The following is a 16,535-nucleotide window of genomic DNA, read 5'->3' as shown; positions in this document are numbered from 1 at the left end:
CATTTAAATTCAAGGATGCCAGGCACCTGCTCCTCAAAAACAGGTGGTTAGCTATGATGTTTTTCATCCTTTAGGTCAATTGAGAAGGCAAAATATTTCACGGAGAAAGTACTAAAAATACTCTTGAATAACTCTCGAATGGAGCGTATGTTATATTTGTAGTTTAAGTCGAAGTTGTGATATATTCGTTTTTCATCGCTTATTTGTGATCTTAGTAGTCTTAGAACTGGGAGTTTATGGCGCATCTCGCGCGGTTGCCTGGGACCTAGCAGGTTACATGTAGTTTGGCCACCTGAGTAGAGCGCGGTAAAAACATTTCGTCAGAGTCTGAAAAGGTTCATGATCATGGCGCCAAACTCATGGTCACTGCACCAAAATTACTTCCACACAAGTGACCTGAGAAGAGCCACTCCTTAGGAAAAGGGAACGCGTACGAGGACAATGATAAGGTAAAGATTCAGACATTTTGCCCTGAAAAATCTCCGAAGAAATTCTAATCTAGACAGGAATCTTTGAGCGACCCGCATTCAAGGATTGGTGTTCCGATGCGAGGACTGTGGTTATTGAGTCGATCTTTGGTTGACAAGTTTATGCATGGTGAAGGCGCCGTCGTGGTTCAAGACAACTTTAAATAGAACTCGAAGTTTGCGCAGACGTTTGTTGTTGTTGGTCTTCCTTCTTGCAGCTGGTATGTGTTAGTTTGTTAGAAATTTGATTTTCTCTAAGATCGGTATTAAGCGTTCACGGTAGGTGTTACTCCCTGGGGCAGAAGTGCTGTCACTTTTAGAGGACAGAATGTAAATTGTTTATATACGGACAGTACTGCACAGATCATCGTCGAAGCCTTACTTCTTTTAGCCTCTTTAAAACTTTACCCTATTCTATTTTTCAACATAATTCGCTGTAAATTTTCTTTTTTTTTTCTGTCCACCGTTTACTTTCAATGGTTCGTTATCTTTTTCATTATGCACTTAATTTTCATTCTGATCGCGTTTCTATTGGAAACCTCGGACTTACATACCATCGAATGGTTCCATACCTTTTCAAACCCTACGGGCCGGTTATTTAAACAAAGTTTAGCCGCTGTTTAACAAAACCGCGGTCTTATATACCATCGAATGGTTCCATACCTTTTCAAACCCTACGGGTCGGTTATTTAAACAAAGTTTAGCCGCTGTTTAACAAAACCGCGGTCTTATATACCATCGAATGGTTCCATACCTTTTCAAACCCTACGGGTCGGTTATTTAAACAAAGTTTAGCCGCTGTTTAACAAAACCGCGGACTTATATACCATCGAATGGTTCCATACCTTTTCAAACCCTACGGGCCGGTTATTTAAACAAAGTTTAGCCGCTGTTTAACAAAACCGCGGTCTAAACTATCTTGAATTTAGTTAACTCTTTTATCTGAACGTTTATTTTTGTTAACAGAGATAAGAAGGCCGAAAGTAAGTAGAGGAAGGACATTTATTTGATGAAAACAAACCTCTTATAGAGAATACGTAAGACCCACTGCTTGCGTAAAACCGTGGTTTGGGATAGACCTCTTCTGAATTACTGGCCCTAAATTTTTCCAAACTCGCCGTCCACTTAGTCATTTTTTCTTGTCTCAAAGGCTTCCGTTTTTCGGACGTTCCATTATACCATCGATATATCATTGATTGCTTCGGAAATCGGGAACCTCTATGTTCATCGTCATTTAGATAGGTCCATAGTCTAATCAAGCTTGGCGTTGGGTTTTAAAGGGTCTTTGAGTGCTTAAGCTACAATCATATATTTTTATTTTAAAATTTAATCACCCAGAAGTACCACAGCCCTATTTAAGGCTGATATTTCAGTTCCAAGTAACATATGTGCGATTTGAATTCTCGACACAGGAATCATTTATTACGTCTTCTGCCAAGATCATGAAAAGAAAGACACGCCTCTTGGACAGCGCATGACGCGTCACGTTTTTACAGTAGAGGAGATTTTACAGTTCCCCGATAATTACCACACTAAAGGTGTGTTATCACTTCCTTATGGAGACATCGTGGAACCCTTTGAGGCTTGGTACTCCAAATCTAAAAAGATGAGCAGAATTGATTACTATAATGGTACGATCTATTTTATCTACACTTTTGCACGAATATATGTCATGGACTGCAATAACTAAATTTTTCGTACCTTCTGTCTTTTTCATCAACGTATAAAACCTCTATCCCTTATCAAATAAACAGCGAAGATTCCTAGGGGGTATTTCCTTGTAAGAGGCTAATGGGAACGAACGTGCCGGTGGATGGGGTCGCATTTGCACGACTTGATACTATAACGAGGACATATTTTTAATAGTGTCGCACGTGTTCGGGTTTTTCGGTGGTAAGGAAATTCTGGTAAGTAGGAATTTGCGGCCCAAAGGTAACTAAGACGGAGTCAATAACTGGCCACAGAATAGAATATAATAGTGTGGGAATTTTGAGAAGCCAGCTGTGCATACCCAGCAAAAATTGACCCAAATACCCCCTCCCCTCCCTGGGCAAAGATTCTGCTACGACCAAAAAATTAAACCTTCAACTGCATTTGATACGAAGATTTCGTTGGAGCGTCTTACTACGGCAAGAGGCTTTCCTTCCGAACTTTTAATCTCAGCTACACGTTTAATTTTTTATGTTTCTTCCCAGGAATGGACAAAACATTTCAGCGCGGAGATCTGGGTAGGCACGGGTTTGCATGCAAAATTGTTCCAGAATATTCTGAAGTGAAACATAAAACGTTCACTGGATGTATGCACAGGCGTGGAACGAAGAAATTTCCAATTAAAGCTCAGAATATTATACCAGCACCCTCATATTTCAAGGTGAGGCCATTTGCAATTGACTTACCGACGTGATAACCCAAATAGTGTGTTGGAAGTGTACGAAAAGAGTTTGTGAATCACAAACCAAAGGCGAATAGATATACTGACACCTAGTTGCAATAGCATTGTCAAAAACTAAGCAAAAAGAAAATAGGAAAAAGCCAAATTAAAGAAAATTAGCACAAGCATACTGCATGTATATATTTTTTAGTTTAATGGAATCGCTTGAAATTCCTAAACAACATCTAATACCCTCAAGAAGTTTGAAAAAATGTTTCATTTGAAATTCTGTGAAAACTTTTCGTCCGCTGGGCATAGAGTCAGAGTTATGCTATTATATGCTGCTAAAATTCTATTTTGCATTTTTCAGTTTTCTGTTTTTTCCCCTTTTTTCTACGACATCTTTATTGTAATTTGGTTTAAATCACAACAGTCAATTGGGAAAAGTAATCTCTAGCCTCTATTAAGTTCTTTGGTGAAAGGATAATGACATTATTATATCTTTCTCTTCGTTGTACATTGCACTGTACACTCCTCTTTCTTATCACAATTATCATTCTTATCATTATATATTTCTTTCAGTACTCCGGTTCCACTGAGCTAAATGGTTCAGAGTGTGCTAAATGGGAACACTCGTTCACAATTTACGACAAGGTCAACACATATACATTGTACACAACTAAAACCCGTCCATTAAAACCACTCCGGTACGAGATGATGGGATACGATACATTACTAGCGTCATACTATGATCATTACATCCTCGATTACCATGAGTTTGAAGCTTGGAAATTCAATTATTCAGTGTTTGATATACCAACAGGTATGCTATTGATTGTGCTGCAGCCACAGTAGCTTTTAAGAGGTGACTTTTGTGTTTTGTGTTTCCTTTATCGTTGTACAACAGGCGAAGGATATTAACTCTTAATCGGAAGATCGGATACTAAAGAGTAACTCTACCTTATAAATTCCATGTGTTTCTTCGTATCTTAGTTATTAGGGTGCTTTTCCATTGAGTGTCGTTAAACCAAAACCAAATTAATCACAACAGCCAACCAGAAGGAAGAAAATACCTTCAAGAGCCTATGAGAACGCAAAATAAGAACACCTAAAATCTTTTGAAGCGCGGGAAAACGCGGGCGACCAAGTCGTGATTGTTTAAGTTTTGCATCTGATTGGTTTAGAAAGTGGCACGAGTTTTCTGGACTAATCACAGAGCGAAGTAAAGCAAAATCAAAAGCAATCCCAGACTTCTTTCGACACTCAATTTAAAATTGCTCTGCTTTTAAATTTGGTTAAATCGCTATATTAGTCTCCAATATAGTTGCCCCGCACCAACCCCCCGTTCACCAAGAGTCCTTATCTTGGATAAAATCAATCATTCCGTCGTTAAAGGTTGGGGGTTGAACCTGGATACATGTCAGGCCTGTTGCAAGACTTTTCATTTCCGTTCTGGTTGTGTGTTTTTCTTGAACTGATGGCATCTCGATTTATAGCTTTGTCGTAAAACAAATACCAAAGCAACCACATCAGCCACTCAGAAGAAAAACAAGAAAATTGTTCACATAGCGAAAGAATGAGGATGGTCAAGTCGCGATTCGTTTTAGTTTGAAATACGATTAGTCAAAAGAGAGGCGGTAGTTTTCTGGACTAATCACGGCGCTTGTTCTGATATTTTCTTGGCACAATGATTAAATTCATTAACCTACTATCAGGGTATCGATATGTATATTCTTTGCGAGACAAATCAAGTTTTGAATGATTTTGATCATTTATCCAGATCTCCAATGCTTTGATTTTTCCCACGAGAAACTGGAGAAGTCCCTTGGTGAGATCAATCCTATTGTGGAATTCATGCCGCACAGTACATCAGGATCTCCATATACTCTGTCTCACCTGTCAAATTTTGTTACCACTCCCTCTCGCACGGAAGCCGATCCTTTGCAGTACCTGTTAGATTCCTTAAAAAAAATGCCGACGGTTAACAGAGACACATTTGAGCCCACAGAACCCACCTCAAACCTCCAGCAGTCTCTTAAGGACAAGAAGCAGACTCGACCGTCACCAGCTCCCAAGACTGCGGGAGCGTTCAGAAATGTGGACCAGAAGTCTGATTACAAAGATGTTATGCGCCACTATGAAGACGTGGTGAATACTTTATTTCAATCTTTCAAGGCGAGATATAAGAAGAATTATATCTCAAAGCGGGAGCATGAGTCACGGAAAGACATCTACAGACATAGCTTGAGGTGGGTCGGCATGGCAACCAACAACTTATTAATCTTTATTTAAGATCTTGTGTGACTCCGTTGTTTATGCATTCACTTCTGTGATTGGGAACCTACCTTGACGGTCAGACTGTCTCGCTGGTAATTGTAGGTCGTTAATTCGGAGAACGAAGAGAACTGCCTCTGCCACAACCTCGTTCCCAGGGTCTCTCATCTTCCCGCCCTTTCTCGCCATTCATCCCATTTTTCATTATTGACACAGAACGTGTGTAAACCATAGAGGGGTGTTGGGTGCCAATTCGACGAGTTTACTTGCGTGAGAGGACTTTATCTTCCGTTTGTAATAGCCACAACTAGTTCAGGTGGACCAGGCAAAGAGAAAGAAAACTTTTATTCTTAACAGTAATCTTATCTGAAGATTACGTTATTTGGTCCGAACTACAGTATGGTCCTTGCAACGGTAGTAGTTGAAACAGATAGGGAGACAATGGGCGTGTATAGAGATACGAAGTCTACACGGCCACAGTCTAAGCGTTTTCGATATGTGCCAGAGGTGAGAACCAGATCACAAATTTTTATTTGTACCTAGGAAATCACCCTATTTTTTTCCTGAAATAAAAAAGACCTTTTAAAATAAAATATAAAATCTTATAGTAGTGTCTGTATTTCTTCCGAATTCCTTGATTTGCCTTAAAACGAACTGCTACACGTTTAACTTTAGCTTCTTGGAGGTTTTTAACTACAGTGTGATATGTAAACAGAAAATTTTCGATCACTGATCTTGACCAACTCGCTTAACAGGTTTATCAAGTCCAGAAACCGCCAAAACCTTGGCTATAGACTCAAAGCAAATCACATGGCCGACATGACTGAAGAAGAGATCAGACAGAAGAAAGGACTACTGACGGATAAAGAACCTGATGTACTGAATGGCGGGAAGAGATTTGAAATACCGGAGGGTACCAATGTCAAAACCCTACCTGATACCGTTAACTGGGAAAAATCGGGTGAGAGGAAAGAACTCTTATAATAGATAAATACAAACAAACAGAGTAGTCGCCAAAATGAATCAAAACAAACACAGACGTCACTCTTACCTTAGTGAATTAGTCAGCCTTCTGGTTTCCATCGAGAAGCAAAAACTGATAGGAGAGGCTTAAAGAATTGTTCAGAAAGCAATTCTTGAAAATTCCAGATCGGGTGGGATTCATATTAAGCACTTAGTGGTACTATGGAAAACAAATGAGTAAAATTATTGATTAAACACTTAGAGGCCTGTCAGTGAACTTTATTGAAAAATGTTCTACTGTTTCACCAGGTGCAGTAAATCCGGTAAGAAGTCAAGGGATTTGTGGCTCGTGTTATGCATACTCTGTTACTGGTGCCATGGAAGGGGCCTATTTTATCAAGGTTTGTGAACAAAAAGATGTCACAGCGCTTTAATAATAATTGTTGCTGGCATCGTGGACAGTTAGCACCGTCCCCTCAGAACATGGCGCTTGTCAGACTAATAGTCTACTCCGGTTTGTTTCACTTGTGTTTTAGGCTGATGATGAGTACCTTGAAACTACTTTTTATCATTTTCTGAGGTTTTTCATCGGATACGACGCACAGCGGACACAAATTTGAGGACCTTATGAGAGTGAATTAGCTTGAATTTGTTGTAGGAGACATCTCTTACTATCCGAGGTCGTACTGTAAGTTACGGATAGACTTTTTTCCCCGCGGACTTGAAGCCAAGGCGCGAAGCACGCAGGCCATAAATCCGAGCAGAAAATACGAGGTTTCGTAACTCACAGTACAGACCGAGAAAGCGAAGTTAAGTAGGTCATTGTTATGTCCGCTCTGGGTCCGAGTAGAGGGGGAAGACTTCAAACCTTAGAATTAGCTGGCCGTATGGTGAAATATGGCCCAATAAATTGACCAATTATAGCGCACGTACTAATTGAGAGATGTAGTAAAAAAGTTTTGAGAGGAGGGGCACGTCCTAACCCTTTTTGGCCAATTCTGTCGCCACGACGGTGAAAGACTTTTGATGTCACATACCGTACATAATTTCATTTTCGAATATGATATTATTGTAGACTGGAACCCTCCTTAACCTGTCTGAACAGCAACTTATAGACTGCTCGTGGGGGTTTGGTAACCGAGGGTGTAAGGGAGGATATCCACATCGAGCAATGCAGTGGGTCATTAAACATGGTGGACTGGCTACTGAAGACAGTTATGGAAAATATTTGGCTCAGGTAAAAAGATTGAAGAAACTTTATCAAACAATTTTAGGAGTATACTTATTGTGTTCTGCTCTTCCTGTTAATATCTCAAATGTCAATAACTCATTTTACTAAAATAAGGATTACGTTTTTTACTCTCAATGGTGGATTTAGGGGGAGGGACCCGGGGTGCCTACACACACCCCCCATATTTTATGTTAAAAAAGAATCGCAGAAGGAAGAAAAGCCGGTAGGTGTACACTAACGAGAAAACAGCCCCCCCTCCCCCCCTCTTAGCTCACGGTCTGGATGCGCAACTGCAATCATCCAATGAATCAAATTCGTTTTAAATGGTTAGGAGTGAAAGCAGAGCGGATAGATTCTACCAATCACTAATCTCCCTCCTCCTGTTTCGAAGACTCACTTTGTTTTCTATCGTATTTTTTAGGAGGGCTTCTGCCACTTTAAAAATACCACAACAGGTGCTAAGCTGGATTTTTACATGAATATTACCAAAGGGAACAAGCAGGAGTTGAAGCAGGCCATTGCTATATACGGTCCAGTCAGTATCCTCATCAACACCCAGCCAAAGACTTTTAAATTTTACGGATCAGGAATTTATTATGACTCTGATTGCAGTAAGTAATTTACACGTATTGTAATTTAAAGGCTGCGTGTAGGTTTTTTAACTCTTTGACCCTTAGGCGTGACTAGCATCTAATTTCTTCTTACAATATAACCATTGATTCAAATATTAGCGGAGCTCGCAGAGCGTAGCCTCATAATTTTACAAATTGGTAGTAGTAACCCATCAAGCCAAAAAAATTTGGACTTATGACCGTACGGGAGTCCGTACAAGGTGCTACTTTTGGTATGCGCGGTCAACTGTACCGTGGGCACGTCAATGCCACGGCTTTTTCTAGTAGTCGGGTGGTCAGTGCACTAGGCTCCGAGTCGGACGACCGGGGTTCCAGTCCTGGCCGGGACAAGGCGTTGCGCCCTTGAGACGTGCCGGGAAAAAAATGCGAGCTCCGCTTTTAAGTTTGGCTAAATCTATATAGATATGTCACAAGAATAGAAAGAAAATGATAACCACCTTAAAAAGCTCTCGATTGTTAAAAAACTCCTTGTCAGCACCTTAGAACGTGTATGAAGAACAGTACGGAGAATACATTTACGGATGTTAGAGTATAAATAGTTAAAGGATTTCATTCACGAGGTACGATTCATCCTAACCAGTGAAGGTGGCCAATTTGATGAGTTTCTTATCCTCGTTTTCAGCTCATGCATTGGATCACGCGGCCTTAGCTGTCGGATATGGAGTTGAAAAGGATGAACCCTATTGGCTGATTAAGAATTCTTGGTCAAAAGCTTGGGGAGATGAGGGATATATCAAGATCGCCATGAGAAATGACAATTGCGGTGTTCTGCAGAAGGCTGTCGTGGTCAAGATCAGAAATGATTAAATTTAAAGAAGTGTTTGATATAAGAACACGTAGTTAGCAAAGTCTCATCTTTTCCTCTCTCTTTTTATGTGGTGACTATGAAAACAAACAGCATTTTCTTTCTCAAGCTTTTTTGGGGCAGCTGCTGGAGTCGCTGAGCGGGTGATAGTTCGGAGCACCTTGGTCGGGTATTAGAAATTTTTCAAGAAGCTGTATAGATGGCTTGGTGAGACTGCATCATTTAGAAGCTTGATCGTCTTTTGTTCGTGGCTTATTCGTACTTTATTCGTAACTTAGTCGTATTATATACTTAGCTTTGTTGTACTACATTCGTAGCCTTAGACGTGAGTATATTCGGGGCTTAGTCGTGCTATATTCGTGGCTTAGTCTTGCTTTATATATTCGTAGCTTAGTCGTGCTATATTCGTAGCTTAGTCGTGCTATATTCGTAGCTTAGTCGTGCTATATTCGTAGCTTAGTTGTATTATATTCGTAGCTTTGTCGTACTATATTCAATCGTAGCTTAGACGTGACTGCATTCGTGACTTAGTGGTACGATATTTGTGGCTTAATCATATTATATTCGTAGCTTGGTCGAACTGCATTCGTAGCCAAGTCTCCTTAGCTAAATTCGTAGAGTAGTCATATTTTGCTCGTGACACAGTTTCGCTGGCTTCTTATCAAGATCGTACGGCATTCAATGTAGCTACCGTTTGCATTACATTCTTGACAGTCCTCAACATTTGATAATTCACATTTTTCATTCTGCAGTCTTCACGCTCCGTCATATTAAGTTAAGGTGAGATGTGTTGGTGTTAGTTGTGTTTACGAGTTGCCTGAGGTTAACCTCCGACACAAAGAATGTTAAGCTGCTCTTGTAATTATAATTGGCCTGTAAAGCTTTCTTTTTTCAAATTTCGCTACATTCTTTTATGCAGACAAGTTATTCAGTGCTATTTAGAGAAATGCACGTTCGGTCATTTGTTTTCGTTCACACTTTTAGATGTGTTTTGTAAAGCAAATGCCCTGATAGATGAGTTAGTCTCAGTATTATTAATATTAACTGTATATACATGCATTTCTTTTGTGATCATTGTTTACATATTTTTTTGTATGCCATGTTTGTATAGACACTAACGGGCCGCACCAGTAAAGGGCCTAAAATAATTGGGAATGTACCGTTAATACACCACTTAAATAAAGTGTTAAACCTAAAAATGAAGATTGCATTAAACTTTGTAAGAAATGTTGCACATTGTTGAACTGCTCTTTAATTTTTTGCGCGCTCTGCTCCCGTACCAAATACCCAGCGATGTTCCTCCTTTTCGCAAGGCGCTTTGCGCCATAAACTTTTATAGTCGTGTTTTTGGCTTCGAGAGATGTTTTGTTTAGGGATCTTTCCCGTGTCTTTTAAAAGGGGTACTTCTCGGTAGAGGTTCTCGAAATTCTTGATCTGTCCCTAATAACAGGGGAAGCTTTGTTACTTAAGGTGGCTGAACACAGTTTTTGCGCGCGCTTTTGCTGATGCAATTCAGCGCGCGCACAGGGATAACAAAAAAGAAATATGCCGTCAAAAGAGCGATCCTTTTAATTACTTAACACGTACCCGCACTATCTGTGCTATTTTCCTGTAGAGTTGGCGCAGTGTATTGAGGGCTTTTATCTTTTATTAGAAAGATATGTAAGAAAAGTTAACGGTGCATAGAACAGGGCTGAATAACGTCTGCGAATGTGCGAGATCTCTTGGCTCGCGCTAGCGCCAATGGCCTGGGCACCATAACAAACTTCGAAAAAATGGCGGCGTTTTTAAAAAGTTTCGTATAGCGCCCGGTTTTTGGTGAAAAGGTAGTGCCAAAGTGAAAACGGTAGAAAGAAATCTGTACGCTAGTTCCCTCGTTCATTGACCAGCACATACACTTTTGTACACTGAGGTTTAAAGGTTGTACACTTAGTGAAAACAGCGCGTTAACACAATAGATTTATCGAAGACTTAGCAGATGACATCTTAGGCGGTGTTTTGGATGTTATCGACGTCCATCCTATAGTTCTTTAGTTCCCATGCAAAGCCCAATGAGCGGACTTGGTGGTTTATTAAGCGAACACGAGCTGGAGAAACATGCCAAGGTCGATTGAGGCGGTTTGACGAGGCCATTGCTCGGTTTGTGGACGGAAGTTTAATGTGCTGGGCTTGCACTCGGCATTGGATTAGAGCAGCTCGGGAAACCAATGAATATTGCTCGTGTCCACTCTTGGAGCACTCCTAAGAGCTGTCGAAGAGAAAAGTCCCGAGGCGGTTCTACCGTCTATTTGATCGGGTTGGAGCTAATGTCCCCACTTAACGGCCCGGAACCCGATGGTGCAACAAGTGTTCTACAATTGCTGATAGTGTTTTCTGCAATGAACCAGATTATGTTCCACCAGTACAAGTAAGTGAAGTGCTTATTTTTGCCTCATGTTGTTTAAGCAACATTGAGATAATTATAGATATAATTGCAAAAGCACTCAATATTTGATGCCCCTGAAAATGAAATACCAGTCTCACACAATTCACACACACATAAAATAGGCTGGAGCCACATTTTGTTTGTTTATTTGCCAATTTGGCCCACCAAAAAACCAGACTGCATAATTGCTACTTTGTTATCACAAAAAATCGTTCCAGAGCAATACCAAAATATTTTAACATGTATCTGCTAAATATATTGACCCTGAATTTAAGAAAATCTTATTTCGTCATATTTTTTCCTGCTCGAAGAAAATTTACTTATCAACCTAAAATTATGATGTTTGATAACGAGCAGAATAAAAATGTAGCTTTAGAATGTAAGGAATTTATAAAATACTTAGGAATACTAATTGATAATCATCGAACTTGGAAACATTATATTGATCATATAAAAATTAAAATAAGTCAAACCATTGGTCTAATATCTAAACTACAGCATTTTGTTCCAAAACACACTCCTATAAATATCTATAGATCTCTTGTTGCACCTTATCTGAGCTACGGGCTAATAGTTTGAGGCCAGGCATGTAAAACATATCTTGATAAGCTTCTAAAGCTGCAAAAACGAGCTCTACGTTTTATCTATTTTTCTGACTGCAATCTGCATGCAATTCCTCTATTTTCCGATGCTGTTATTTTACTGCTACAATTTTCTTATTATGAGTTTACAGCTAACCTGATGTTTGATATTAGACACAAAAACGCACCTAGAAGTATTCGAGACCTGTTTCAAGACATTTCTAATATTCACCCCTATAATATCCAATCCTCTGCTTCGCACAACTTCTACACACAAAGCTCTAGGCTCTCTATTCAATTGAACTCGTTTTCTAGAATTGGAACAAAAATTTGGAACGAGACGCCTCTTACATTAAGGAATCTCCCCAAAACATGACTTGAAGATAAAAATTAAAAGAGTACTTTTCAATATTCTGTCTTCGGAAGACTCCTATCTCGACATACGAAACATCATTTAAAAGGTCAAATTTTCTTAAGGTTTTTAATGTATTTCTAGAATAACAAGTATAGCCTTACTTGTACTATTTTTGTATTTTTGTGGTATCTTTGTTTTTATACCTACTCTTTTTATTTAACTTCCCGATTTCTGTAAACCTGTATACTTATTCTCTCTAATTAATTTCCTGATTTCTGCAAACTTGTAAACCAACTTTTTTTCTTAGTTAAGACATGACCCACCTAGATTAGCTAGCTACCTGTGGGCATGTCCAATTTGTTAAAATAGTCATTAGAAATTAGAATAAATAAATAAAAGTTGTAAAGGTTGTTGCTGTTGTTGTATCTGCTCCTTACTTTTCAGAGAAACACTAAGGCATCTACATCTTCTCCAACCAGTACTAAATCATCTGATGGCAGACAGGTACATGAACATAAAATAATATTATAAGAATCAATTTCTAATTATAAAAATTGTCCTAATAAGTGACATGGTGATGTTTTGGTATGAATTTTGTTAGGAGACATCCTCGGAGACCCAGGGGCAGTGAGTCGATTTCAAGTTAAGGGCAGAAGAGCCCCTGGGGACATTGTCCTACAAGACTAGTTCCAAACGGTCGCAGTCGTTCTGGCATCTGATTGGTGCCAGAAAATCTTTGTTTTTTTCTGCCCAACCAGAGTGAAGTGTCGTTTGGAGTCCTTTCGTGTGTTTTAACATGCACATATTGAACAAGCTTGTTGCTCGCTATGTTTGTCTCGGCCGTGCGACGAAGCTTTGAGCGAGGGGAAAAGTTTCAGTCTCAGCACACAATGTAAGAGAAATCGATCAGATTGTCCGCGAAATCTTACCGGAAATTATACTAAATACTTTCGCAGGTATCACAAGAGAACGAGTTTAAAAGTTTGGGAGGTTCGTATAAAACACAATGGTTGAATGCATTGATATGTCGCTCTAAACGTTAGATGAGATGTAAGCCTAAATCTTTCAAGATTTTTTTGTATAATTTGCTGTCACTGAAACTTTTCCAATCCCGTGAAGCTATTTCGTCGCACGGGCCACGCAGGTATGTCGAACAACTGGCGCTTACGCATTTTTTTGTGCACGCCCGGCCAAAATCTAATCTAATCTTCGCTTGAAAAATTAAAAAGAAATGCTGAACGTGGAAACTTTTGTTTATTAGATGTGGGTAGATAACCCTGTACTAAGCTGACATTTGCAATAAGGCAAGCTCGCCCTTTCCATCCAATATTTCTTTGTCTTTGGTTTTGTTTTCCCCAATGAAAGCAGCATCGATTCCCAATGATCAAAGGTAATTAACTTGGTCTTCAACTATCGACAAAAGAGGTGAAGTGACAATGACCAAGGGACTAGAAGAGGATCCGTGGCCTTTCGAGCTCAAGAATTTGAACACTCAACGCAGCAGTTGAAAGATTAACTTTCTTCAAACCCCTTCGGTAACTGTCCGAAAACATATCTCCTTTCCACGATGTTCTCGATGATTAGTTTTTGTTCAGATTTTAATTAGCTAACCGGAAACACAGCTAAGCTTTCTTTAAGCGCTTGCTGGAGGTCGTCCACGTACTTAACGTTCTCTGCAAGTTTGGCCATATTGTAAAGACTTTACTACAAAGCAACGATTAAAATTTGGCGCGCACAGAAAGCTACGTAGGCGCCAGTTGCTTGACATACCTGCGTGGCCCGTGCGACGAAATAACTTCACGGCCTTGGAAAAGTTTCAGTCACAACAAATTGTACAAAAAATCTAAAAATATTTAAGCTTACATCTCATCAAACGTTTAATGCGACATATCAATGCCTGCAACTATTATGTTTTAAAACGAACCTCGCAAACTTTTAAACTCGTTCTCTTGTAATACCTGCGAAAGTATTCAGTATAATTTCCGGTAAGATTTCGCAGACAATCTGATCGATTTCTCTTACATTGTGTGCTGAGACTGAAACTTTTCCCCTCGCGCAAAGCTTCGTCGCACGGCCGAGGCAAACATAGCGAGCTACAGAACTTGTTGTATATGTGCGTGTTAAAACACACGAAAGGACTCCAAACGACACTTCCCTCTGATTGGGCAGAAAAACACAAAGATTTTCTGGCACCAATCAGATGCCAGAATGCCTGCGACCGTTTGGAACTAGTCTTGTAAGACAATGTCCCCAGGGGCTCTTCTGCCCTCAACTTGAAATCGACTCACTGCCCCTGGGTCTCCGAGGATGGTTAGGAGAGTGCTTCACAAAGCATGGCCAGTCAACTTGACAAAACACTACAAAATAAGGAAATAACATCTTCAGGTAAACAACTTCCCACAAACTTACTATTTCTGTAGTATAACACATGTAATTTGTTTGTAATGTATTAACTAATTAAAAGTAAATAACTCTGAGGGGGCACTGCAACAAGAGGGCACCTGCAGGTATGATAGTCATGTAAATCTAAAATAAAATGATTCTCTGATTAAACACTCCCTCCACATCATCCTGCACTTCATTACTATTTAAAAAATAGTTATTGAATTGCTTTTATGGTTTAAGACAATTAACAACATACCTCATAATTTAGGAACAGTGACATGTGTCTCATTCAAATAATAGAATTTATCGATCGAGTAAGATAAGCAAACAGTAAAAAAAGTACTGTACAGGGGTATAGGTATACGTAACAAAGGCTGATAGTTTCGAAATAAACTGTTTGGGGCTGCGTCGGTGGGAGTAACGAAATAATTTGGATATATCAACAAAGTTGAAATAATTTTGTAAATTGGCCACCCTAACGATTACAAAAGCTGACGTTTCGAGCGTTAGCCCTTCGTCGGAGCCAACAATACGTAGCTACACGTAGCCAACAATACGTTCCTTGAGAAAGCATTTTTCTTAGCTTTAAGTTTTGCGAGTCAGCTTACGAGTGCATGCAGGTGCTGGCCATTCATGTTTCACGACAACACAGAGCGTTTGTATTCACATAAATATTAACTTACGACTAGCGCAAGAAAGGTGCCGTTTTGATTACAAAACAAACTAAGATCGTAATACTCACCTCTGGCGACACTTTTCCAAACTCTCATGTTGCCTTCAATGTCTCCCAAACATCATTTCTTTCTCAAACGAAGCAGACGAGTGTAAATCGAAACGAAGAAAGCGTCGTGGCGGTTGAATCAAAAGGCGTCTCCAAAGCTCAGAATATTTACCGCGTTAACGACAAGTTTTCTCGTATTTCTCGGCATTTCTTTGGGGAAAAACTTCGGATTGTTCAAATTTTCAATTTCAAAAGCATAAAAAGGAGCTACTTGTGTTTAGGTGCAAAAATAATGGAAGATTTTCAGTTCCTTTCTTGTCGTTATTCAACTGAACAGGAAAGAACCACCATCACGTTTGCAGCGAAATTCTGATCTTGTTGTAATGACATCTCGCACATGCGCAGACGTTATTCAGCCCTGTCGCCTATTCTCAGCTTTTTCGTCGTTACCGAAAGATTCAGTTAAGGTGGCTCACAATAGTTTTTAGGTTTTCTAGCACTTTTACATTTGAGGGATTCAATAAAACAAAATAATAATTTTTCTTACACTTTCTTGGTAACAGTTACTAGCTCAATCATCAGTGAACCAAAACATAATCACGTGGCGTCATCAGCTGTTACCATAGCAACAGCATATGGTTGTAAATAAGAGCCATCATGGAGCTTCTAACGCTAATAGCGCAAAAATTAACTCGGTGACCCCTATTTTTCTTAATTTAATCCAATTTTACATGGAAGTGGAAGCAATTATAGAGAGTTAAAAAAAAATCTCTAAAGCAGATTTTATGTAATTGCTAAAAACCGTAATTTTTGAGTGGCTATAAATCCGGTCCAGAGAATTTTTTTAAATTTTACCAGTACTTTTCTCTTAGTCCACACTACCCAATTTTAAAATAAAATAGTGGGGTCACCGGACTTGTTTTTTAAATAATTCCCTTCGCGTCTAAAGAAAATCCACGCGCGTCTCGCGCGTTTCCAAAATCTGGCCTTTACAAGATCCCGCTTTTCGCATGCGCATACGTTGTCCGCTGGTCAAAACCTTGATTTGTTTTGAAGAGTCACTCGCTCGATTTTCGGTCGATTTCATCAGCTTAATTAGTCGTTCAAGTGGACCTGTAAATTATTTCTCAAGTGCCGTTAACAACCTTGCTTCGTTGCTACGTTTTGGAGAATTTCGGTCATTTAAATCTAGCTAATGTTACGCGAGGTACGTACATTGTCATCAAGCACCTCCAGAGGCACAACACGTGCTGGCCAGTTTCTGCAGTTTAAATGAGGTTAAATGGAAACACATGAAGTTACAATTTACCAACAATGAAACCAAA

At 39.5% G+C, this 16,535-nt stretch overlaps 2 protein-coding genes and 1 pseudogene across 2 annotated transcripts in view; 2 read left to right on the top strand and 1 right to left on the bottom strand.

Annotated features, from left to right (window-relative positions):
* Positions 1-318: 318 nt before the first annotated feature.
* Positions 319-9,977, top strand: LOC111322167 (counting factor associated protein D). Its single transcript, XM_088742851.1, has 10 exons — positions 319-688; positions 1,880-2,098; positions 2,663-2,838; positions 3,421-3,661; positions 4,619-5,087; positions 5,868-6,073; positions 6,385-6,476; positions 7,151-7,312; positions 7,728-7,917; positions 8,561-9,977. Exons 1-10 carry the CDS (start codon positions 595-597, stop codon positions 8,743-8,745), a joined length of 2,034 nt encoding a protein of 677 aa, XP_088598977.1. The 5' UTR covers positions 319-594; the 3' UTR covers positions 8,746-9,977.
* Positions 9,978-10,721: 744 nt separating this feature from the next.
* Positions 10,722-12,705, top strand: LOC148717631 (uncharacterized; annotated as a pseudogene).
* Positions 11,288-16,535, bottom strand: part of LOC148717630 (uncharacterized) — an 8,293-nt gene continuing 3,045 nt past the window's right edge. The window contains exons 1-2 of the mRNA XM_088742862.1: positions 15,232-16,535; positions 11,288-12,594 (exon numbers count right to left, since the gene is read on the bottom strand). The exon at positions 15,232-16,535 is cut by the window's right edge and continues 3,045 nt beyond it. The gene's annotated coding sequence lies outside the window, so the exon portion shown is untranslated. The remainder of the gene's footprint in view (positions 12,595-15,231) is intronic.

This window comes from Stylophora pistillata, chromosome 13 (genome assembly GCF_964205215.1).
Source record: "Stylophora pistillata chromosome 13, jaStyPist1.2, whole genome shotgun sequence".
Lineage (NCBI taxonomy): Eukaryota > Metazoa > Cnidaria > Anthozoa > Scleractinia > Pocilloporidae > Stylophora > Stylophora pistillata.
Note: the sequence above shows the minus strand (reverse complement) of the source record. Positions and strands in the feature narration are given on the sequence as shown.